General features: G+C 38.6%; 1 protein-coding gene across 1 annotated transcript in view; it reads left to right on the forward strand.

Moving 5' to 3' along the window:
• The window catches only part of BTAF1 (B-TFIID TATA-box binding protein associated factor 1), a gene marked incomplete at both ends in the record, with an annotated part of 111,878 nt that overhangs the window by 27,867 nt on the left and 58,202 nt on the right, over positions 1-25,809 (forward strand). Inside the window, 9 exon segments of the mRNA XM_080695169.1 lie at positions 2,589-2,725; positions 5,714-5,843; positions 6,541-6,609; positions 10,211-10,300; positions 11,094-11,189; positions 11,289-11,465; positions 16,097-16,237; positions 17,872-17,996; positions 21,322-21,442. Coding sequence (XP_080551295.1) covers positions 2,589-2,725; positions 5,714-5,843; positions 6,541-6,609; positions 10,211-10,300; positions 11,094-11,189; positions 11,289-11,465; positions 16,097-16,237; positions 17,872-17,996; positions 21,322-21,442 — 1,086 coding nt within the window.

The following is a 25,809-nucleotide window of genomic DNA, read 5'->3' on the forward strand; positions in this document are numbered from 1 at the left end:
TTTATGTTCATATACAAATATATATGTATTTATTTAAGCCATGTTTACCATTTCCCACTTCATACATCTTAATATATCAGTATATAGAGATTGACCACATTCTTTGACAGCTTTATTTTTGTTTTGTGGTTATAATTTCACTTTCTTTTCCTCTTTTTTCTCTAATTCCTGGTGGCTCTACATGTGTTTCTTAACTTTTTTTTTTTTTTTTTGCTGTACTAGGGATTGAACCCAGGGACATTCTACCTCTGAGCAATACCCCTAGCCCTATTTTTTTTTATTATTTATTTTATCTATTTTTATGTATTTTTTGTGGTGCTGGGGATGGAACCCAGGTGCATTATACCTCCAAGTTGTACCCTCAGCCCTTTTATTCTTTATTTTGAAACAGGGTCTCACTCAGTTGCAGAGGGCATCACTAAGTAGCTGAGGCTATCCGTGAACTGCATTCCTCCTGTCTCAGCCTTCCGAATGCTGGAATTACAAGTGTGCGTCACCACGCCTGGCTTGCTTGCTTGCTTGCTTGCTTGCCTGCCTGCCTGCCTGCCTGCTTGCTTGTTTTCTCTCTTTCTTTCTCTTTATTTTATTTTGAGGGTCTGGGGATGGAACCCAGGGAATTCAACCTCCGAGCTATACCCCCTGCCCTATTTTTTATTCTTTATTTTGAAACAGGGTCTCACTAAGTTGTAGAGGGTGTGACTTTGTAGCTGAGGCTGTCCACAAACTGTGATCCTCTGGTCAGCCTCCCGAATGCTGGGATTACAAGCATGTGCCACCACAACCGGCCTTTATTCTTTATTTTATTTGTTTTATCATCATCATTGTTATTATTATTATTATTATTATTATTATTATTATTATTATTATTATTTTGTGGGGGTCTGGAGATGGAATCCAAAGGCATTCGACCTCCAAGCTACACCCCCTGCCCTATTTTTTTTTGGTGGTGGTATTGGGGTTCCTGGAAACCTTTCTACCTCCGGGCTACACTCCCAGACCTATTTTATATTTTTTATTTGGAAACAGGGTCTCTTAAGCCAGCGTGGCTGTCTTCGAACCTGCGTGATCCTCCTGTCTCCATCTCCCAAGCGGGGGGATTACAAATGTGCATCACCACGCCTGGCTCCCCCTGCCCTATATTTTATTCTTTATTTTGAAACAGGGTCTCACTAAGTTGCAGACGGCCTCACTAAATAGCTGAGGCTGTCTGCAAACCGTAATTTTCCAGTCTCAGCCTCCTCAATGATGGGATTACAGGCATGTGCCACAATGCCCAGCTACTCTATTTTAAAACTGTCTTACTAAGTTGTAGAGGGCTTCACTAAGTAGATGAAGCTGGCTGCAAACCTGCAATTCTTCTGTTTCAGCCTTCCAGCTACTAGGAGTACAAGCCTGTGCTGCTAACATGCTTGCCCAGTTTAACCGATTTTTGTTTTTTTTCTTTTTCTTTTCTTTTTTTTTTATTTTTATTTTTTTGCGGGTCGGGATGGAACCCAGGGGCATTCGACCTCCGAGCTACACCCCCTGCCCTATTTTTTATTCTTTATTTTGAAACCGGGTCTCACTGAGTTGCAGAGGGCCTCACTAAGTAGGCTGTTCGCGAACCGTGATCCTCCGGTCTCAGCCTCCCGAATGCTGGGATTACAAGTGTGCGCCACCATGCCCGGCTTTTTTTTTTTTTTTTTTAATGTCACAGACTCTTGAAGCTCTAGTAAGAGCTTTGGCACTGTCCTCACATATAAGTGAGATAGTACATTTTAAAGGGTTAGTACTTTTCCTGTCCCCCAATATTCTTTTAGAACCTTTATGGGCCCTAAAAATTCTGCTTATCACTGGGCGTGGTGGTGCACACTTGTCATCCCAGCTTTTCAGAGGCTGAGACAGGAGGATCGCAGTTTTGAGGACAGCCTCAGCTATTTAGTGAGGCTCCTTGCAACTCAGTGAGACTATGTTTCAAAATAAAGAATAAAAAATAGGGCAGGGGGTGTAGCTCGGAGGTTGAATGCCCCCCGGGTTCCATCCTCAGACCCGCAAAAAAAAAAAACCCAAACCAAACAAACAACAACAAAAACAATCCCAGCATTTGGGTGTCTGAGACAGGATGATCACTTTTTGCAGACAGTCTTGGCTAAATAGTGAGGCCCTTTGCAACTCAGTGAGACCCTGTTTCAAAATAAAGAATTAAAAAAATGTTAAGAGACACAGGCATATCTATTTGGAATTGGACAAATAAGGAGGAAGAGGGTGAAATGGAACAGCCTACAACAGAATAGCATGAGGCTGTCAAAACGAATATGATGGGGATAGTAGTACACACCTGTAATCCCAGTACTTGGGAGGCTGAGAAGAGGGTTGCAGGTTTGTAGCCAGCCCTAGCAATTTAGTTAGACCCTGTTTTAAAATAAAAAGGGTTGGGGGTGTATCCCAGTAGAGCAACCCTGAGTTCAATCCCCACTAGCACCAAAAAAAAAAAAGTGACTGATGGGTATACACTAAAATTTACAAGTTTAGTCCTCTACCGAGGCCAAGACTATAGGTATTTATTTTAACTTCAGAAGTTTAATCTCAGCATTCTTTTACTCTTTTAGACTCTCCAGGCAGCTGAATTGATTGACTCTGAATTTCGAGCAGGAATGAGCAATAGACAGAAGAACAAAGCTAAAAGAATGGCCAAATTATTTGCAAAACAGAGATCCAGGGATGCAGTGGAAGCTAATGAGAAGAGGTAGCATTTTTTCTGTTTATTTACTTTAAATAATAATGCTTAAATCTGTGACTTAAGTTTATCTGCTTGATTTATAAAAATGATTTGCCTTTTGATTAACTGGGGAGTACTGTTGATTATCTTGCGCAGTCACCAGAGGGTTTACTGTTACTAGGGACTGAGACAGGTTTTCCAGAAAAGTCCTTACAGGGAAAAAATTTTTTTTTCTTACAAATTATTAGCTTCAAATAAGGGCTAAAGATTACAAAGGAGGAACATTCCAGGCAGAGGAAATGGATGTAAATGCCTTAATCATGGACTACTCAAGAAACAGAAGGGTACTAGGATGAGTGGAGGTGGGTGGAGAGTAGTAAAGAATGAATTTAAAGATGTCAACCGAGGACCACAAATTAAGAGGACTGCATTAGTAAAGTAAGAAGTATAATCAGGATGTTGCATCACCTATTCCCTAAGCTGGGGGCTATGCTTAGTAGCAGTTAATATTCCAGGCTGGCTTACTTGTAGAAAAGAACTCTTCAGGTAAAGACATTGTTAGTTCCATAATGGATTAATACAAATGTCAACTGTACATGATTTGGACCAGTGATCTTCAAGGGCCGTTTATTTATTTATTTATTTATTTTTTGGTGGTACTGGGGGTGGAACCCAGAGGCTTTCTACCTCTGGGCTATACTCCCAGACCTTTTTATATTTTATTTGGAAACAGGGTCTCACTAAGTTGCTGGAAGCCTCACTAAGTAGCTGAGGCTGGCTTCGAACCCGTGCGATCCTGTGTCTCAGCCTCCCAAGTGCGGGGATTACAAGCGTGCGCCATCACGCCCGGCATTCAAGGGCAGTTTAAATCTGCTCCCTTCAGATGCTTTCAGAGGGGCTTATTAAAGTGTAGGTTCTTGGTCTTCACTCATAATCTATTGAATCAATTTTTAGTGGTTTTTAAGAAATATTTGATTAAACGATAAATACACATTGGAAAGCCTCTAAAATTAGGATTTTGTCACAGATGATAGTACTTTTTTGTTTTTATCATTCAGATAAAACTAAAATTTGTTTACAGTGTTTATTTAAAAGCTAGGCACAGAGCCAGGTGTAATCCCAGTATTTGGGAAGCTGAGACAGAAGGATCATTGTTCGTAGACAGCCTCAGATATTTAGTGAGGCCCTTTGCAACTCAGTGAGACCCTGTTTCAAAATAAAGAATAAAAGAATAGGGCTGGAGTGTAGCTCAGAGGTAAAATACCCCCGAGTTCCATCCCTAGTACTGCAACAAACAAACAAACAAAAAATGGGCACAAAAGGGGATAAATAATAAACTTCTGTTTGGTAGAAATTTATATTTGAGTATAAGTTAGTTTTTTTAAGTATAAACTCTGTTGAACTTATTAATTATAGTTTTTTTAAGTGAATGATTGATGATCATATATAAGTTGAGTACCCTTAATCCAAAATGTTCCAAAAATCCAAAACTTTAAGCAAAAGCTTAGGATTTCAGAGGACTTTAGATTTATAGGTTAAGGACATTAAGCCATTGAAGTCTGTTCAAATATTTCAAAATCCAAAAAAACTCTGAAATAGAAATACTTCTGGTCCCATGCATTTTGGGAGTTCATGAATCATTTTATTTATTTATTTATTTATTTATTTATTTATTTATTTATTTATTGCAGGTCTGGGGATGGATCCCAGGGGCATTTGACCTCCGAGCTACACCCCCTGCCCTATTTTTTATTCTTTATTTTGAAACCGGGTCTCACTGAATTGCAGAGGGCCTCACTAAGTAGCTGAGGCTGTCCGCGAACCGCAGTCCTCCAGGTCTCAACCTCCCGAATGCTGGGATTACAGGCGTGTGCCACCATGCCCGGCTTTTCATGAATCATTTTAATAAATGCTTCTCTCTCCTAGATATTATTGTAGACCTAGGATTGAATACAATAGAATTTTTTCTTTGAGTTTACATTCTGAAGGGAAAGATGTGCAATAAGATAAGTAGAGAGAGATGTTAATGATAAGGATTTAAAAGGGAAGAGAGTAAAATAAATATGTGGAATGTGGGTTACAGAGTTTGAAATTTTAGATCGGATGGTCTGGATGGCTTCACAGAAGAGACTTTTGAGTAAGGACTAGAAAGAAGTGAGGATGCTAGCTCTGTGGTTATAAAAGCAAGTTCCTGGAAGTGGACACATGCCTAACAATGGATGTAATTTTGACCAACCAACATAGCTAGATTGGAGAGAATTCAAGAAACAATAAAGGAGGCTCAGATTACTTTCATAACCTTGTAGAAAAAAACCTCCTGGCCAAATCAATCACGCTACTATGATGGATAAAAGGGAGCAATACTTAGCTGAGGCTCTCACAGAATTGCTGAGCCTGGTCTCACATCTGTAATTCTCCTGTCTCAGCTTCCCAAGGTACTGGGATTACAGGTGTGTACATCTGTACCCAGCTAAAGTTTTTCTTTTTTAAATACCAGATAAAAGTAGTTTTACTTGTCCTCTCCTTTATAATATTTGTTGTTAAGCTAGCTTTGATATTTTTGGCTTGTAGCCATCAAATAAAATTTTTCTCAAAATTTCTGTATAATTATTTTTGGCTGTTTCATCTATATTTTTCAAGGTCTATTAAGATTATACTGTGTTAGTCAGTATATTAGTTTTCTCTGGGGTACAAAAACCCAAAAATTCTAGTGTTATACTAAGTCAGATTTAAATTTTTGGATTAAGGGAGTTTAAAATGAAAAAGAAGGGGAACTGATTGTGTATAGGAACAAAAAGTGATGTTAGATTTGAGATCCAATTTGAAATGAAGCATTCATTTATTGACTGATATAATAATGGGATACAGCTTGTTAAAAATTAAGGAGTTAATTTTAGTTATTTGATACATGAATTCATGTAAATCATATAAGCAGAATATGATGGATTCTCTTACATTTATTGTGGGTCTTGTTATCCTTTACTAATTTTTAAAATGGTGACTTCTGTTTTTTAGCAATGATAGCACTGATGGGGAGCCAGAAGAAAAGAGACGGAAAATAGCAAATGTTGTTATTAATCAGACTGCAAATGATTCCAAAGTCTTGATTGATAATATTTCAGATGGCTCTTCCTTAATTGAAGAGGTACTGTAGAAATGCCTTAAGTGTCCATTGAAATTGTTTATAATTATCTCAAACTGTTATGTTAGAGAGTATTGAATAATTTGTCAATTGAGAAAATCTTTACTAGCAAAAATCTTGTATCTTTATTAGTTAAAAAAATCTTATTTAACCGGGCATGGTGGTACACACTTGTAATCCCAGAATTTGGGAGGCTGAGACCGGAGGATCGTAATTTGCGGACAGCCTCAGCTACTTAGTGAGGCCCTCTGCAATTCAGTGAGACCCGGTTTCAAAATAAAGAACAAAAAATAGGGCAGGGGGTGTAGCTCAGAGGTCGAATGGCCCTGGGTTCCATCCCCAGACCTGCAAAAAAAAAAAAATCTTATTTATTAAAAATTTAGTTGGGCATGATGGTGCACACTTGTAATCCCCGAGCTTGGGAGGTGGAGACAGGAGGATCGCGCAGGTTCAAAGCCAGCTGTGTTGGCTTAAGAGACCCTGTTTCCAAATAAAAAAGTATAAAAATAGGTCTGGGAGTGTAGCCCGGAGGTAGAAGGTTTTCCAGGAACCCCAGTTTTACCCCCCCCCCAAAAAAAAAGAAGTCTAATTACCACTAGTAGACTACTAGACCTACAAATAAATCCCTCATTGAATTACTTATATTGTTAGCATAAAACAGACCTTTTGAATTAGCAGTAATTATGTCTTTCTTATTCAGACAAATGAATGGCCTTTGGAAAGCTTTTGTGAAGAACTTTGCAATGACCTTTTTAATCCTTCCTGGGAGGTAAGATACTTTGATTTCAGTTTGTGTCAGCTCAGTTCTTTGTGCTAATGAAGAGAACAGTGTACTTTATCAGGGTTTCTTTTCTTTCCTAGTTTCTCATCAGGACTCAGGGAGTATCATGTCATCAACTTTTGAGTAAAAAACTTGAGACTAATTTTTCACTTTTTATATACTTTAATTAGGTTTTGAGATGAATTGTTCTTTTTATTATTTGGGCTCTAATCTAAAGGCCTGCATTTTTCTTCCAGACAGTAAGAATTGCTTTTTTTTCTTTGTAATGGACAGTTTTGATTGATCAAGTGTTGTAGTTTCAGGAGGTGATGGTGCAGCTCAGTATAGAGTATGTGCTTACTTAGCATGCATATCTTGAACAGATCCCAGTATTTAAGAGGGATGAAAGTAAGGCCTCTGATGAATTTGTAGTTTGGGAGTTGTAAGACAGTCTGTCCTTTGGTTGTCCCCTGGTAATTAAAAAGGAAAAGCAGTTACCTTGGGTCTAGGAATTATCTCAGTGGTAGATCACTTGCCTAACATTCATGTGGCTCTAGCCTTGATTCCCAGCACCACAAAGATGGAAAAAAAGAAAAGAAAAATCTTTGTATACCTGTTAGCAGCATTTCTGTTCCTTTATGTACTTATGTTTGACATTATTCAAGTCTTAGCTCAAATGGAGTTTTGAGTAAGTGAGTATAGGTCAGTGGCTTTTTTCCTCCTTCTAGATGCCACTGCAGAAAGCATTCTCACCTTCGCTAGGAAAGGTGATTTTATCTCAGGGCTGCAGTGAAGTCTTATTACTCATGAGACATTTTGTTTGAGTTGTCTTTTGGCGTTTACCACCAGTAGCCTTGGAGCATGTTTTTGATGTATATATTTTTAAAATACTGGTTTTGGGGTTATAAAGACAATATACAATATTTTTTTCTCCCCTGCTTTTGAGTACTGAAATGCAAGTAGAGGATAGATGAGTGACAACCAATGTAGACTTTTATTTTATTTTATTTTTGCAGTACTGGGGATTGAATCCAGAGGCATCCCCAGCCCTGTTTTGCTCTATATTTTTAGACAAGGTCTCACTAAGTTATGGAGGGCCTCACAAGTTGCTAAGGCTGGCTTTGAACCTGCAATCCTCCTGTCTTAGCTTCCCAAGTAACTGGAATTACAAGCATGAGCCACCACTCCTGGCTTTAGACTTATATTTTAGAAAAGGCATTTCCTTGCTTGACTTTTAAAAATTTCATATAACCAAAAAAGTTGTGAAGTTAATTCATATACTTCTTTATTTATTTATTTATTTATTTATTTATTTATTTATTTATTTTTGTGGTACTGAAGATGGAACCCAGGGACATTCTACCTCAGAGCTACACTCCCAGCCCTATATTTTATTCTTTATTTTGAAACAGAGTCTCACTAAGTTGCAAAGGGCCTCAGTAGCTGAGACTGGCCTCAAACCAGGATCCCCCTGTCTCAGCCTCCCGAATGCTGGGATAAGCGTGTGCCTGGCTCCATGTAATTCTTTTAAGTTTTTAATTTTTAATTTATTTAAAATTTTTATTTGTGTATTATATTCATACATCATATTGGGGTAAAAATCTTGTGTGGACATACATGTACACATCATTGATTTAACCCCTCCCCAGTTCCCACCCCATTCCCTCCCTATCCCTCCTTCCCTTGCTTGACTTAGTGGTTCACTTCGATATGTTTTAGAGAATTTCCTTCTTCCCCCCTCCCATCCTCTCATTTAGGTTGTCTTGTTTACTCCTATAGGATTTCCTTTTTCATCTAGAGTTCCTCCTATGACCCATTTCTCTTTAACTTTCACACATTAGGGAAAGCATCTGATTTCTTATTTTTTGTGACTGACTAATCTCACTTAGCATAATGTCCTCCAGTTCCATCCATTTCCCTGAAAATGATGTAACTGAATTATTTTTAATGTCTGAATAAAATTCCAGTAATATTATTGATTTGATCTTCTGGAGACCTCTGAATTTCTGTGGTATCAGGTTTTGATGTTATGAGTTTGTGGGCATTCATTCCTCAATTGTTATTTCTCTTTCCCATGATTTCAGAAGTTTGTTTCTTCTCTGGGTTCTTCCCTGAGTCACTATGACTTCACTTAGGGTGCTCTGGATCTCGAGTCTGTGGTAATCTCAGTCACCACTACTCCTTTACTGGGTTCTATCTCAAAGTCTCAGGCCCAGGGAGTTAATTGAGGCTGTGGGGGTACCAGGCTGGGTGTTTTCCCACAGGGAGCTGCAACTAGGGTGTGGTGTCTTTGCCATCACTACTCCTTCACTGGGTTGGACTGCAAAATCTCAGACCCAGCCGGGCGCGGGGAGGCTGAGACGGGAGGATCACGCGGGTTTGAAGCCAGCCTCAGCTACTTAGGCTTTCGGCAACTTAGTGAGACCCTGTTTCCAAATAAAATATACAAAGGGGTCTGGGAGTATAGCCTGGAGGTAGAAAGCCTCTGGGTTCCACCCCCAGTACCACCAAAAAAAAAAAAAAAAAATCTCAGACCCAGGGAGATTATCAAAGCTGCACAAGTCCCTGGGGGGTGTAGTGCCGGGATTTCTCCTGTAGGGGCCGCAATTTCACTTACGGTTGTTGAGTGTGCTGATATGGAGCTGTCGCAGGCATGGTGAACTCGCTGTTGCCATGCCCTCGGCCGTGAGGCTAGTGTATTTCTTTTCTGGTTTTGAGCTCTGTTCTGAGTCCCTGGAGTGGATGATGAGCTTGGCCACTGGGAGTTTTAGATGTTCTTTGTGCTAAAAAAAAAAAAAAAACAAAACTGCTGAATTACACCCAAATGATCCGCAGCTGCCCGCTTTAGATCCTTGTTTACCTTTCTTTGGAGCCTGGTACTGTGAGGGAAGATGGCGCTGGTGCGGCGTCTGCCACCTCAGTGCAGACTGGTTTCTTTTCTGGTCTCTGGTGGTTGTTCTAGTCTTCTGTTTCTCTGTCCCTTGTATTTATGGTTTTTATTTCTCTGCTGATGGTGTTTTCTGGCTATGAAAAGTGCTGATTTTGTGGCAATAGAGATCGAGTGTTAGTGTGACTCGTAAACGCTGCTTTTCTCAGTTGCCATCTTCCCGGTAGTCCCATGTAATTCTTTTTAGATAGCTGAAATAAAACTGATTTCTATAAGGCATCAGTTTAGTTTCTTAGAAATACAGTTGAGTGTGGTGGCACATACCTATAGCCCCAGTACTTGGGAGACTGAGACAGGATTGCAGGTTTGAAGCCACCCTCAGCAACTTACTGAGACCTTGTTTTAAAAAATTAAAAACAAACAAACAAAAAGGAATCCGAGCATTGTGGTGCACACTTGTAATTCAAGTCCTTGGGAGGCTGAGACAGGATTATTGCAGATTCGAGGATGGCCTAACAAGTAGTGAGACTCTCATCAACTTAGAACTTGTTTAAAAAAAAAAATAGGGCTGGGGTGTAGCTTCGAGATAGAATGCCCCTGGATTCAGTCCCCAGTACTGCCCCTTCCCCACCAATGCAGTATCCCTTTTTTTAATGTAAATAAAGTTAAACTTGGTTTCTTTTACATTTAACCTGTTGACATTTGCTTCTTGTTTCATCTTAGGTTCGACATGGTGCAGGCACTGGACTTAGGGAAATTCTTAAAGCTCATGGTAGAAGTGGTGGTAAAATGGGAGATAGCACTTTAGAAGAGGTAGGTGTATTAATGCTATGATTATCTCCAGGTTTTAGTAGTTGGCCTCTTTTTCCCATATATGGAAACAACCAAGAATATGTATCGTGAAGTAGGAGTAAGATGTAAATAAGAGAGGAAGAGATATAAAATGGTTAAAAAAGAAAAAGCTGGGCATGGTGGCACACGCTTGTAATCCCAGCATTTGGGAGGCTGAGACCAGAGGATCACTGTTCATGGACAGCCTCAGTTACTTAGTGAGGCCCTCTGCAACTAGTAAGACTCTGTTTTAAAATAAAGAATAAAAAATTGGGCAGGGGGTCGAATGCCTCTGGGTTCCATCCCCAGGCCCGCAAAAAAAAAAAAAAAAAAGGTTAAAAAAAAAGTAAGAACAATAAGTCTATAGACAGAGGTGGAATGAGTATAGAGAGTTGGAAAATAGAATAAATAAGTCAGTAGAGAGGTTGTTGAGCAACATGATTGGTATAGCAAGAGATACTGGCAGTAAGATAGATTATAATGTGACAAGTATACTTGATACCAGAGCAACCTTAAGTAATTTCTTTTGGAGTGCAAGTAACAGAATCTATGAATTTAAAAATTTTGATATGGTATATCTGAATCAAGTTAATCATCATCGATGATAATAGTTAATTTTAAAGGTAGTTGTTGGGTCTTTTATTTTTTGGTTATTGTTCCTTCTACTTAAATAATCTGTCTGAGTATTTTAGTTTTTATTTTGTACCTATGATGTTATTTCAGACCTAAGTACAAAGTGTAATCTTGTTATTAAAAAGTGGTTTTGTTTTAATAGATGATTCAGCAGCATCAGGAGTGGTTGGAAGACTTAGTTATTAGACTCCTTTGTGTTTTTGCATTGGACAGATTTGGAGATTTTGTTTCTGATGAGGTAAGTATCACCTAAATGAGGCTTTGCCCAATCAGGTTTCAAGTTCTACAAAATAAGTTTTTTTTACAAATGTGACTTTTCTTTTTTTCCCATCTGTAGGTTGTAGCACCAGTTCGTGAAACCTGTGCTCAGACATTAGGTGTGGTTTTAAAACACATGAATGAAACAGGAGTTCACAAGACTGTGGATGTGCTGCTAAAATTACTTACACAAGAACAGTGGGAAGTTAGACATGGTGGTCTGTTGGGAATAAAATATGCTTTGGCAGTTCGCCAGGTAAATACTTTGGTTTTTGAAGTGTATGTGGCAGGGTGTTTTCCCCTTATAGTTTATTTTCATTAGTTTTAAGAAATGGCCCTAGAGTCTTAGTATTACAGATAAGCCAAACCTTTAAGATTTGTTTTCTTGTGATTGTGTTTTAGAGATAGATGGTGCTCATAAGAATTATAAAATATACATATCTATGTTTATAGCATCACAATTCATAATTGCCTGACTATGGAATCAGCCTAGGTGTCCACCAGCAGATGAATGGACTTATGGGTATACACACAATCAAATTCTACTCAGCCATAAAGAAGAACAAAATTATTTTCAGGGAAATAGATGGAATTGGAGAATATTAGTACTGATAATAGTCTGTCACAAAAAGTGAAAGGTCAGATGTTTTCCCTCATGTGGGAGCTAAGGAGAGATTGGGAAACAGGAGAGACTCCAGCCAGACTCCAGGAGGAGAAACTTTAGTGGAGTTAGGGTAATTGAGGTAAGTGGGAGAGGGGAGGAATACTTGAGGAGAGAAATACTTCAATAGACATGATGTACATACACAACTTTGTCAGTGCCAGTTTTTTTTTTTAACTTTTTTTTTTTTTTTGGGTGGTACTGGGGGTGGAACCCAGAGGCTTTGTACATCCGGGCTATACTCTCAGACCTTTTTTTTATATACTTTATTTGGAAACAGGGTCTCACTAAGTTGCTGAGAGCTTCACTAAGTTGCTGAGGCTGGCTTCGAACCTGTGTGATCCTCCTGTCTCCGCCTGCCAAACGCGGGGATTACAAGTGTGCACTACCACACCCGGCCTTTCTTTAACTTTTTATTGGTGCATTGTAGTCATACATCTTAATGGAGTACAAGCTGGTGGAGGCATTCATGCACATATCACCCAATTAGCCCTTACCCAATTCTCTCCCCATTCCCACCCCCTCCCTTCTCATGTTTGGCTTAGTGATTGACTTTGATATGTTTGTTAATGTACATCATGAACATTGGAGAATTTTCCTCTTCCTCCTCCCGTCCCCTTAGGTCGCCTTATTTGCTCATCTATAGTAACCCCCTTTTTGTCTAGAGTTCCTCCTATGACCCATTTTCTCCCTACCTTTCACATATTAGGGAAAGCATCCAGTTTCTTATTTTCCTAACTGACTAATTTCACTTAGCATGATGTTCTCCAGTTCCATCCATTTCCCTGTAAATGATGTAATTGTGTTTTTCTTTAGGGCTGAGTAAAATTCCATTGTGTACATATTCCATAGTTTTGTAATTCATTCATCTGTTGATAGACATCTTGGCTGCTTTCATAGTTTAGCATTTGTGGATTGTGCAGCTATGAACATAGATATACATGCATTTGTTAGGTAGTTTGGTTTCCATTGTACCAAAGTGGTAGAAATGGTATTGCTGGATCATATGGTAAGTTCATTCCTATTCTTCTTAGGATCCTCCATACAATTTCCCAAAGTGGTTGTACTAACTTGCAGTCCCACCAGCAGTGTAGTAGAGTTTCCACTTTTCCACATCCTCACAGCATTTGTTGTGTCAGTGCACAGGGAGGTGGGGGAGGAGAGGGAGCAGGGTGGGAACTATGGGAATGCTCACCAAGTGCCGTGTGCATGTTGCCTCTACCACTCTGAACTTCATCATGATGTGTGGTTATAATGCACCAGTAAAATTTTAAAAAAAGAATTTAAGTAGGAATAAGATAATTAGTTACACTCTTGGGCTCTTTAAGGTTAGGAGTGTTTTTCTTCTTTAGTCGATTACTGAAATTAACTCAGTACATTTCACATTTTTTTTCCAGGTCTGGGGATGGAACCCAGGGACATTCGACCTCCAAGCTATACCCCTTCCCCTATTTTTTATTCTTTATTTTGAAACAGGGTCTCACTAAGTTGCCGAGGGCCTCACTAAGTAGCTGAGGCTGTCCATGAACCACGATCCTCCTGTCTCAGCCTCCTGAATGCTCGGATTACAAGTGTGCGCCACCATGCCCAGCGCATTTCACAATTTGACTTAACTTATTTAAATATTTGAATACATGCTCTCAGGTCTATAAGGCTCTGTGCCAAGTTATGCAGGATACACACATTAAAATAGACCTATATGAGAAAACTTATAGTAAGTTAAAAGTAAGCAACCGATACAATCACATACTTTTCACATCATTAGTGTTATATCTTTGTTATAAAAAAACATTTTATATTGGCTTATAAAAAAGTCAATACGGAGCTGGGCATGATAGCGCACACTTGTAATCCTAGCATTCAGGAGGCTGAGACCAGAGGATTGTGGTTTGCGGACAGCCCCAGCTACTTAGTGAGGCTTTTCACAACTTAGTGAGACTCTGTTTCAAAATAAAGAATAAAAAATAATAGGGCAGGGGATGTAGCTCGGAGGTCTAATGCCCCTGGGTTCCATCCCCAGACTTGTTAAAAAAAAAAAAAAAAGATAATACGGGTAGTTTTATTATTTTCATAATGGGAAACAAATTCTGAAAAGTTAGATGCCTTGCCCAAGGTCACAAAACTAGTTAAGGTTAGCGCCAAAAGTAGAAATTAGGTAGCATGTTATATAGTCCAGTGTTTATTGTACTGTTGTGCCTCATCTAGAATGAAAATATACTCATGCCCGTAATCAACTACCTATGAACATTTGTGTTCTCTTAGTAAGTTATTGAAAACTTTGGCATACTGTTTCTGATGTTATGGCTAGGAATTAAGTTTCTAGATGGGCCCACAAAAGTTCATTTATAATATATCTGAAGTCTTCTAACCTAACAGTGCTATATATTATTTACATGTATAACTTTTTTTTTTTTTTTGGCGGGTTTGGGGATGGAACCCAGGGGGCATTTGACCTCCAAGCTACACCCCCTGTCCTATTTTTATTCTTTACTTTGAAACAGGGTCTCACTAAGTTGCAGGGGGCCTCACTAAGTAGCTGAGGCCATCCATGAACCACAATCCTTCTGTCTCAGCCTCCCAAATGCTGGGGTTACAAGTGTGCACCACCACGCCCGGCTTGTCTATAACTTTTTGTGTGTGGAAAGTGGTTCAGAATTTCAGTATGAGTTGCCAGTAAATCATCTCCTTTCCCTTCTTTTTACTTCCCACTAGATGTAGTGACAAAATTAGGGACTTGTACAAGCAATAGCTTTTACCCTGGGAAGAATGGTGCCAATAGAATGTGTGTGTTGGGGGAAAAGAAGAGGTGTGGAACTAAAGGGGAGAATGTAAGAGAGGAGCTAGAGCAAGACCATTACAGAACCTTTACCTCTCAGCTACACCCCCAGCCCTATTTTATTTTTTCTTTTGAAGCAGGGTCTTACTGAATTGTGGCAGTCCTTACGAGGTTGCTGAGGTTGGCCTGAAACATGCAATCCTCCTATCTCAGCCTCCCAAGTACTGTAATTACAAGTGTGTGCCACCATGTCCAGCTTTGAACCTTTTCTTATCAGTTTAACTTCCCTGAATATTTGATGGAGACAGTATTGTTAGAGCCTTAGGGATTGGCCTATTTCACTTTCCGTTATGACTACTTAATGCTTTGAACCAGCTTTTCCTCTCTCCTCTTGCTTACTTCATAATAAGATAGAACCTGCCTTCCTATCCCTGGAGGGAAGCTCATAACTTTTTGAAGTTCTCAAAGGTTTTCTTTTAAAAAAAAAAATTAGCCGGGCGTAGTGGCGCATGTTTGTAATCCCCGCGCTTGGGAGCAGAGACAGGAGGATCGCGCAGGTTTGAAGCCAGCGGCTCTGGCTTAGGAGACCCTGTTTCCAAATAAAAAAGCATAAAAATAGGTACTGGGAGTGTAGACGGAAGTAGAAGGGTTTCCAGGAACCCCAGTACCACCAAAAAAAAAAAAAAAAAAGAAAGAAAAGAAAAGAAAAAAAAATAACTGTAAGCAACAAAACATTCCTTTGTGATTTCTGCTTATAGACCGATGTGTTCTTTGCCTCTTTTCCCTCTCTGCTTCTTTTCTTGTTTTTTCCTGGCACTTTTAGTTCTTTATCCTCACCCATCTCCTCCACAAACAAAACCTTTTTTGTGTTGTACTCTTTAGTCTATTTAGAGAAAAGCGGTATTACCTACAAATGGGAAATGCCTTACTAGTGTTTGAAAAGCTACCTTTATTTTATAGAAAGACCAATTCTCAGTAAGATTCCTAAGGTATGGTCATAGGAATAGCCTTTGACTGTGACCTACTGGGGAAAATGGAGAGAGATTAGGTTGGAATTCTGAGAAGCAAGAAGACAAGGCTTTTCTTTCCTTCTTTTAAGACCCCCTATAGTTGTCAGTGACATTGAATAAGACTGGAAACTGACTTTGAATAAGAATGGAAGCTAAGATTTTAGTCTAGGGGCATGTGTGCAGGAAAGGGGGTATCCACACAGAATTTGTAATCTTAGGAAACATGTTCTAATTAATGTTTAAGTCACATCTGGTAACAAGATACTTGATGATATTATGGGATTATTTATGTAGGCTTCTATTGATGTTATTTTCTTTTTTGTTTAGGTGATTGTTTTAAAATTATAGATATTAGTCTTCATGATTTCATATGGCAAAATTAATAAAATGTTTAATAGTAGTTATAGGAAATTAATTTGTTTCATTGTACTATTTTACAGGATGTAATTAATACTTTATTGCCCAAAGTTTTAACTAGAATAATTGAAGGACTCCAGGACCTTGATGATGATGTCAGAGCTGTTGCTGCAGCATCATTGGTGCCTGTAGTGGAAAGCCTTGTTTATCTTCAGACGCAAAAGGTAAACTAAAACTTTTAATGCTTCTTTTTTGGAGAGCATGTTTACATTTGGGATGTGGAAAATTAGAAAAGCATTGAGGAAAGTTTTTTTTCTTCATCCTCAGTTTTCTTTAAAAAGACATTTGTCAAGCCAGGCATGGAAGCGCACGCTCGCAATCCCAGCATTTGGGAGGCTGAGACAGGCGGATCCAAGTTGTTAGCCAGCCTCAGCTACCTAGTGAGGCCCTTTGCAACTCAGTGAGACTCTGTTTCAAAATAAAGAATAAAAAATAGGGCTGGGGCATAGCTCAGAGGTAGAATGCCCCTTGGGTTCTATTCCCAGTACTGAAAAAAATTTTAAAAAGACCACAGTTGTCTTTGTCTGATGTATGCAGTCTTTAATATATAGTGTCCTTAAGAAGAATGAATTGTTTCTGCCATCTACTTTCCTTCATGTACATAAGTCTTTAAAAAGAAAGCATCCATTTTGTCTTTTTTTTTTTTTAACTCTTAGAGATAGGCAAGTTTTGTTTTGATTTTAGCTTTTAGATTTTTAATCTGGTCTTTTAAATTTTTTTTTTTTTTTTTTTTTGAGTGTACTGGGGATTGAACTCAGAGGTATTCTACCTCCAAGCTACTCTCTCAGTCCTATTTTATGTTTATTTGAAATAGGGTCTTACTAGATTGCTGAGAGTCTCACAACTTGCTGAGGCTGTCCTCAAACCTATGATCCTTCTGTCTTGGCCTTCTGTGTACTGGGATTACAGGCCTGTGCTACCACACCCAGCTGGTCATCAAATCCAGCCAACATTAGTTTACGAGCTGAAAATCTAAATTTGTCTTTTCATGATGACTAGGACCATTCTAAATGGACTAAAATTGACTTATGTACAGGGTTGCCTCTTGTGTCTCTAAACAGTATTATTTTCAAAGTTTAGTATTTTACATAGAATAGGAAATTGGCTATTCTAGTTTCTCAATTTTTCCCCCAGTATGAATCTGGTTAGGAAGAGAATTGCCAAAGTAGAGTTGAATGCACTAAAAAGGAAGAACACAGAATTTTTTTCCCCCCCAGAATCAAACCCAGGGGTGTTTTACCTCTGAGCTATATCCCTACCTCATATATATATATATATATATGTGTGTGTGTGTGTGTGTGTGTGTGTATTATTCATTAATGTATTTTTGTAGTGCTGGGTGAACCCAGAGACATTCTACCTCTAAGCTCTACACCCACCATATTTTATTCTTTATTTTGAAATAGGGCCTCATTAAATTACTGAGGGTGGCAGTGGAACTGTGATCCTCCTGTCTCAGCCTCCCAAATACTGGGATTGCAAGTGTGAACCACCACACGTGGCTTTATTTTATATTTTGAAACAGGATCTCACTAAGTTGCTTAGGGCCTTGCTAAATTACTGAGACTATCCTTGAACCTGCAAATCTTCTGTCTCAGCATCTCAAGGCAACCCTTCCTTGCCTAGGAAGAGAATTATAAATGGCAAATAATATCTCTTCTTTAACTTTGTTTGAAACTGCCATTATCCAAGATCATTGGAATTATTTTAATTGACCTAGTAATGACCCTTGGGATATAGTTTGGCAGGGCTTATAAATTTTTGTGTAAAATTGTTAATTTGAAAATTTATTTTATAGGTACCCTTCATTATAAATACATTGTGGGACGCTCTCTTGGAATTAGATGACCTAACAGCTTCAACAAATAGTATTATGACTCTTCTTTCATCCTTGTTAACTTATCCTCAGGTCCAACAATGCAGGTAATTATTTATAATTATTGGTATAAAGTAAACCTTTAGTTGCCTTTTCAGATAATTAACCCTTAAAGCACACAATATTAAGAATAGTACTGTAAGTTGGCGGATGCCAAAGACCACTATTTTTATGAGGGTTTTTTCTTTTTTATTCTAGTCACCAGCATACTTGGGGCAGGAAAGGTTATTTTTGTAGTTGGAAGTATAGCTTAGTGGTATAGTGTATACTTAGTATGCACAAGGCCTTGCTTTTAGTCCCTACCACCACAAAAAAATTTTTCATTTCCCCCTCTTGGGTTACTTTGGTTATAAAATTTATTATCTTGCCGGGCGTGGTGGTGCACGCTTGTAATCCCTGCGCTTGGGAGGCGGAGACAGGAGGATCGCGCAGGTTCGAAGCCAGCCGCGCTGGCTTAAGAGACCCTGTTTCTAAAATAAAAAGTATAAAATAGGTCTGGGAGTGTAGCCCAAAGGTAGAAGGGCTTCCAGGAACCCCAGTACCACCAAAAAATAAAAAAAGAAAGAAAATTTATTATCTTATACATCCTGAAGTAGATCACTTTAAAAACATAAATATTCGCTGAGTGTGGTGGCACATGCTTATAATTCAAATACTTGGGAGGCTGAGACAGGAGGATCGTAGGTTTGAGGCCAGCCTCAGCTACTTAGGCCCTTCACAACTTTTGTGAGACCTTGTTTCAGAATAAAAAATAAAATATAGGACAGGGGGTGTAGTTCAGAGGTAGAATGTGACTGGGTTCAATCCCTAGAACTGCAAAAAAAAAAAAAAGCCATAATTATTATAAATTATTTTCAGCTTTGGCACCACAATGTAGACATTTAGTCTTATTTAATGGCATTTAGTTGATAGAATTATAATTGAACATGAACTTTTATATTTCCTGAAACTTGCCCTTCTGTGAACATTTTCTTTGTAATGTTTATTTTCTTGATTCTTCTTGATTTCAGTAATTTCTTATCAGAAAGAACTTACATAATCATGTTATGTAATGCTCAAAGGCAGCAATTGGGTGAAACCAAAAACATATAGCAAAAATTTAAAGTGTTCCTAGCAGCCAGGCATGGTGTGCACACCCATAATCCCATACTTGGGAGGCTGAGACAGGAGGATGCAAATTTGAGGCAAACGTCAGCAACGTAGTGAGACCCTGTTTCAAAATAAGTGGAAGGCTGAGACAGGAGAATTGCAGATTCAAGGCCAGTCTCAGCAATTTAATAAGACCTTGTTTCAAAGTGAAAATTAAAATAGGTTTGGGGGTATAGCTCAGAGATAGAATGTCCTAGGTTCAATCCCAGTTGACCCCTTCCCCCAAAAGAGACTGCTTTCTGGATATTATTATTTCTCTTAGTAGCCTTAGAAGAAACATTATTTCTTGTGGTACTGGATTGAACCCAGGGGCATTCTACCCCTGAGCTACACTCTCAGCTCAATTTTATTTATTTATTTTTCATACAGTGTCTCAATCCCCAGAACCACAAGAAAAGAAAGTTCATTTAAAAATACTTCTGAGTATTTCTAGTAAAAATCATAGACGTATGATAGACATGTAAAATGCTCCAAATAGTATTAACTTACTAGTAGTTCTTTAAGGCTAAATTTAGTCTAGTAGCATAGCATACAAGTAATAATAGCTAAATAAGTGTCTATTAAAACAATAAAAACAAATAAAATGAAGTAGTATTATACCACTTTCATAATGAAAGTGATAAAATTAAGTGAGTTTATTTATGAAAACTTTATAAGCTGCAAAATGCTGGGGTTTTAAATTACTCTAAATCATGGGTTACTAAACTTTTTCTGTGAAGACCCAAATATTGAATATTTTTTTATTTATGAATCAGTCTCTGTTAAGACTATCCCACTCTGTCATTGTAGCACAAACACAGCCATACACAATTATAAAGGAATGAACTCATGCTCCATTAAAATGTTTGTTTAAAAAAAAACGGTGAAATGGATTTGTCCTGTGTACCTTAGTGGATGTTGTCAGAAAAACAAGATAACTTAAGAACATAAAACAATATGATGAAATTCTGGAAATTCATTGATAATGTAGTTTTTCATGCTTTTTGTCTCTTTTAAAATTTGCCTTATTAGGCAATTTTTTTCACATGTTATAATAGTTGGCAGATACTTTCCAGCTTATGTAAGAGGAAACTCAGCATATCATTTGGAGCATGAACAGTTGTACTATTAACATGACCTTGTTATAATGCTTTCATGTATTCTGAGTCTCTTATGTTGTGTGTGCATGTATGTAAATTAGAATTTTATAAATGAATTTACTAAATATGTTAAGAATTATAAGAAGTAATGTTCTTATAAACTTGCTAGTAATGAGAATAATCTTTAAGAATAGGCATCCCAAGGAGAAGTACATAAGACAGACATATAATACTGGCCTATTTTTTGTTCATGCTATTTTTACAGAGGTATTAATTTCAAATGCTACTTATGAATCATTTCCCAATTCTGGGTAACTTTTACAAATGACTCATGAATGTGCAGAAATCCTGTGGCTCAAGTCAATCTACACTTGACTTTGCTTGCTTTAAAATCTAATCTGTGAGAAGAAAGAAATTTGAGTCTTCCTAACCTTGTAATGCTAAACCAGTATAACATATGTCAAAGCTACACCATAGCATCTCTTGCTCATTTGATACGTGGCAGAGATGGTCTCATAGAGAAATGGAAATGGTGTACATTTGTCCCCTGGGTTTAGCTATGGGATGGAATTATGATTGGCAAATCTAATTTTGTAGCTAAGATACACTTCCTGTTTTTCTGAAAAAGAACAGTCAAGGATGCAGTTATATGCCAGGCGTGGTTGTGGCACACTTTTAATCCCAGTGCTTGGGAGGCTGAGGCAGGAGGATCGTACAGGTTTGAAGCCAGCCTCAGCTACTTAGGCTCTCAGCAACTTAGCGAGACCCTGTTTCCAAATAAAATATAAAATAGGTCTGGGAGTATCGCCCGGAGGTAGAAAGTCTCTGGGTTCCACCCCTTGTACCATTAAAAAAAAAAAATGCAGTTATATTAGAAATTTCTAACTTGGTACAGGTATTAATGGCATTAGTGCCACAGAAAAACCTAATGTTAGATTCCTTTATGGCTATGTTTCTCTTCTTCTGGTGCTATATTAACATTTTTGAGTGAGGTGTTAAGTGAATGTTCATATGAAAATAGAGAATCATCAGAAAGACACTGGATGTCAGCATCACTAAGTCCACATGAGAATGATATTTAGATAATGTATCTATGGAGTCTCAGCTAAGAATGAGTAAGATTAATTTGTGTCTTCTTTATTAGTATTCAGCAGTCACTCACAGTTTTAGTTCCACGTGTCTGGCCTTTTTTGCATCACACTATATCATCAGTTCGAAGAGCAGCATTGGAAACTCTGTTTACGTTATTATCAACACAGGACCAGGTAAGAACTAATAACTGTCTAGCAGTCTTAAAACTTTTGTAAGCCGGGCGTGGTGGCGCACACTTGTAATCCCAGCATTCAGAAGGCTGAGACCTGTGGATCGTGGTTCGCGAACAGCCTCAGCTACTTAGTGAGGCCCTCTGCAACTCAGTGAGACCTGGTTTCAAAATAAAGAATAAAAATAAGGCAGGGGGTGTAGCTCGGAGGTTGGATGCCCCTGGGTTTCATCCCCAGACCGGGGGGGGGGGGACTTTTGTGAATTAATTTTATAATATAAACCTAGTCTTTAGCCTGCCCTTGCTACATATTCAAAATCAGAATGTTTGGCCTAGTAGAAGTGGGATGGTAGCCATATAAGCATATAAGAATAATCACTATGAGGACAGAAATATTTAAATTTTGTTTGAGGTTGTATTCTCAATGCTTAACATAGAAGTCCTCAGTTAATATTCACTGAATGAGTGACTGATTTAAATAGTCCCTTCCTGTAGGAGATTTACTATTCAGTCTTTGCTTGTTTGGTATGATTGACAATTGAGTGGCTGACAGAACGTATCCCATGTTAGAAAGGCTACATTTGAAGCTCTGAAATATGGCTCTTAAAGACTGGCCACTCAATTCCCAGGTTACTGCTTTGCTGCGCTTAAAGATTACTCAATCTTAAGAGCATGTGATTTTCAAGAATACTATACTTTAGGAGTCACACACTGAAATGCCTTCAGAGATCATTCAGGTAAATATCAGTGTTTGAATGTAGGTTGTGGTGAACTAAGGAGTCTTTGCCCTGTTTATAAAAGGCTTCACATACTTATTTTTAAAATTCCTGTATAGATTAAGCTGGGCGTGGTGGCACACACTTGTAATTCCCGTGCTTGGGAGGCTGAGACAGGAGGATCACACAGGTTGGAAGCAAGCCTCAGCTACTTAGTGAGGCTCTCAGCAACTTAGTGAGACCCTGTTTCCAAATAAAAAAATATAGACTTCAGGGAAGATGGCGACCGAGAAAAGCAGGACTTAAGAGCCCTGCTAACAACCAATCTCTGTTACCACAAAATCAGCGCCTTTCATAGCCAGAAAACACCATCACCAGAGAAACAAAAAAATCACCAGCCCCAGAGAGGAGGGGGACTCAGAACAGAGCCCAGAGCCACAGAGAGATACGCCGGCCTCACAGCCGAGGACGTAGCAGCAGCGTCTTACTGCCGGCGGCAGCGGTGAATTCACTGGACAACTACGGCTACAGACCAACGCACTCAACAGCCCACCAGGCTCCAGAGAGAAGCGGCGGACAGCGATCTGAGGGACTCAGAGCGGAGCTCAAAACCAGAGAAGAAATATGCCAGCTTCAAGGCTGAGGGTGTGGCAGCGGCGCCATATTGCCACCAGTGGCGGCAGCAGCGAATTCACCGAGTCCACTACAGCTCCATCTGCATACTCAACAACAGTGAGTCAAATTGCGGGCCCTGGAGGAGAAATCCCAGTACTGACTCCCAGGGACTTGACCCAGTAGGGGAGTGGCGGTGGCAGAGATATCACACCATAGGAGAACGCGCAACCTGGCACCCCCTATAGTCTAAAGCAGCCTCTATCGACTCCGTGGGTCTGAGACTCTGCGATACAACCCAGTAAAGGAGTAGTGGGGTCTGAGATACCACAGACTCGAGATCCAGAGCACCTTAAGTGAAGTCGTAGTGACCCAAGGGAAGAACCCAGAGAAGGCACAAACTTCCAAAATCATGGGAAAGAGGAATAACAATGGAGCAATGAATGCCCACAACCCCACAACATCAGAATTCGATAAAATAGAAATTCAGAGATTTCTAGAAGATCAAATCAGGAAAATAGCTGCAGAAATAATAGAGGTGTTTCGAAAAGAATTCAGAGAGAGCCAAAGAGAGATAAAGGATGCAATTAATGAAGTCCTCAATTCAAAGTACAAACAACCGATTAGACCACGTGGAGAATAGAATCTCACTCTTAGAAGATGATCATTCCAAAAATGAACACATAGTTTCTAATCTAGAAAAAAATATCCGACAGCAGGAGTCTGTCACTGAAGAAATATGGGCCCATTTTAAGAGAGCTAAGCTAAGAATAATTGGAATAGAGGAGGGAAAAGAAGGTGAAACCAAAGGGATCAACAATCTCTTCAAGGAAGTAATAGCAGAAAATTTTCCAAACATAGAGCAAGAGGTCCATACACAGGTCCAGGAAACTTATAGAACTCCCTTTAGACAGGATCGGAGAAGAGGATCTCCACGCCACATAATTGTCAAAATGACCAATGTGGAAGCCAAGCAGAGAATCTTAAAGGCAACAAAAGCAAAGGGCCAAGTGACATTCAGAGGCAAACCAATTAGAATCACTCCAGACTTCCCAAACCAAGTCATGAGAGCCAGAAGGGCTTGGAGTAACATATTCCAAACTCTGAAAGAAAACAACTTCCAGCCCAAAATTTCCTACCCAGCAAAACTTTCTATCAAATTAGATGGGGAAATAAGAAGCTTCCATGACAAACAGAAACCGAAGGAATTTATGTCTTCAAAACCAGCACTAGAGAAAATACTCAAAGAGATTAACTACAAAGAAGAATTAGGTAACACACACCAGAACCAGAGAAACAAGATTTTCCATCCAACAGACAACTAAGATTAGTTATCTATGGAGATTCATTATTTATGTTAGTCTTCTACCTATCTCTAAATTGTATTGTTTGCTTTTATTGTTGCTAATTTTTAGGATTTTTTAGTTGGAATATTAATATACCTTCAGATATAGCATTTGGAAATATTTTATCCCATTCTATCAGTAACTTTTTTTTTTTTTTTTTTTTTTTTTTTTTGGTGGTACTGGGGTTCCTGGAAGCCCTTCTACCTCCGGGCTAAAATCCCAGACCTATTTTTACATTTTTATTTGGAAACAGGGTCTCCTAAGCCTGCGCTCATGGCTGGCTTCGAACCTGCGCGATCCTCCTGTTTCTGCCTCCCAAGGGCAGGGATTACAAGTGTGCGCCACCACGCCCGGCTCTATCAGTAACTTTTAACTCTGTTTACATTGTCTTTGGATATACAATATTTTATTTGTTAGGGAGTTTGTATACCCTTCTGTTGCCTGTGCCATTGAAATCATATCCAAGAAATCACTGCCAATTTCAATGCTGTGAGATTTTATGACCCAGATTTTCTTCTAAAAATTTATAGTCTTAAGATTTATATTTAGGTCTTTTATCTATTTTGAGTTAATATTTGTATATGGGATTAGGTAAGGGTCCAATTTTATTCTTTTTCATGTAATTATTATTTTTCAACAATATTTAGTTAAAAGATTATTATTTCCACCACCAAATGTTCGTGGAAACCTTGTCAAAAATAACTTGACAATATATGGAAGAATGTATCTTTAGGCTTTTATTTAACTCCAATGGTTTATATATCTGCCTTTAGAAGAGTACTACACTGTTTCAATTATTGTAGCTTTATAAGGTTTGAAATCAGAAAATATACATCTTCTAGGTTTGTTCTTTTTTGAGATCGTTTTGGGTATCTAGAGTCCATATTCCATATTAGGATAGATTTTTTCTGAAAAATAAATATATAAATATGTGACAGTTTCACCTAAAAAAAAAAGAAAAAAATATTCTCTGGTAAGAAAGAAAGCAAAAAGAAATATTGAAATGTTATCTTTAAGTTATCAAAAACTTGGTATCAGACAAATGAAACTGTTATGTGAGATTATCATTTTTTATTTTGGATAAATTGCTATAATACTAGATGTCAACCACTAGGCCAAGCATGGGAAGGAGGGATGGGGAGGGAATGGGGTGGGGATCGGGTGGGGGCTGACTGGGCGATGTGTGCATGTATGTCTACAAAAGTTTTTTTTGTGTTCCACTATGATGTATGAATACAGTGCACCAATAAAAAATTTTAAAAAAAGAAAAAAAACAAATAAAAAAATATAAAATAGGTCTGGGAGTATAGCCCGGAGGTAGAAAGTCTCTGGGCTCCACCCCAGTACCACCCCCCCCAAAAAAAAAAAAAATTCCTATATAGACTAAACAAAATAGGGAAAAATATTAGTAAGGAACCTATTCTTCTAACATGCTATAGTACTATAATACTATAGTTTGGGCCAGTCATCTTTAAATATCAATGATTGCTGACATGGTAGTGCATGCTTGCAATCCCAGTACTTGGGAGACTGAGACAGAAGGCTCACAGGTTTGAAGTCAGCCTCAGCAGTATAGTGAGGCTCTCAGGAATTTAGTGAGATCCTATTTCCAAAAAAAATAAAATAGGGCTGGGAGTATACCCTGGAGTTAGAAGGCCCCTGGGTTCCACCCCCAGTATTATAAAATATAAATAAAT

The sequence above is a fragment of the Muscardinus avellanarius genome, assembly GCF_963383645.1.
Source record: "Muscardinus avellanarius genome assembly, chromosome: 4".
NCBI lineage: Eukaryota > Metazoa > Chordata > Mammalia > Rodentia > Gliridae > Muscardinus > Muscardinus avellanarius.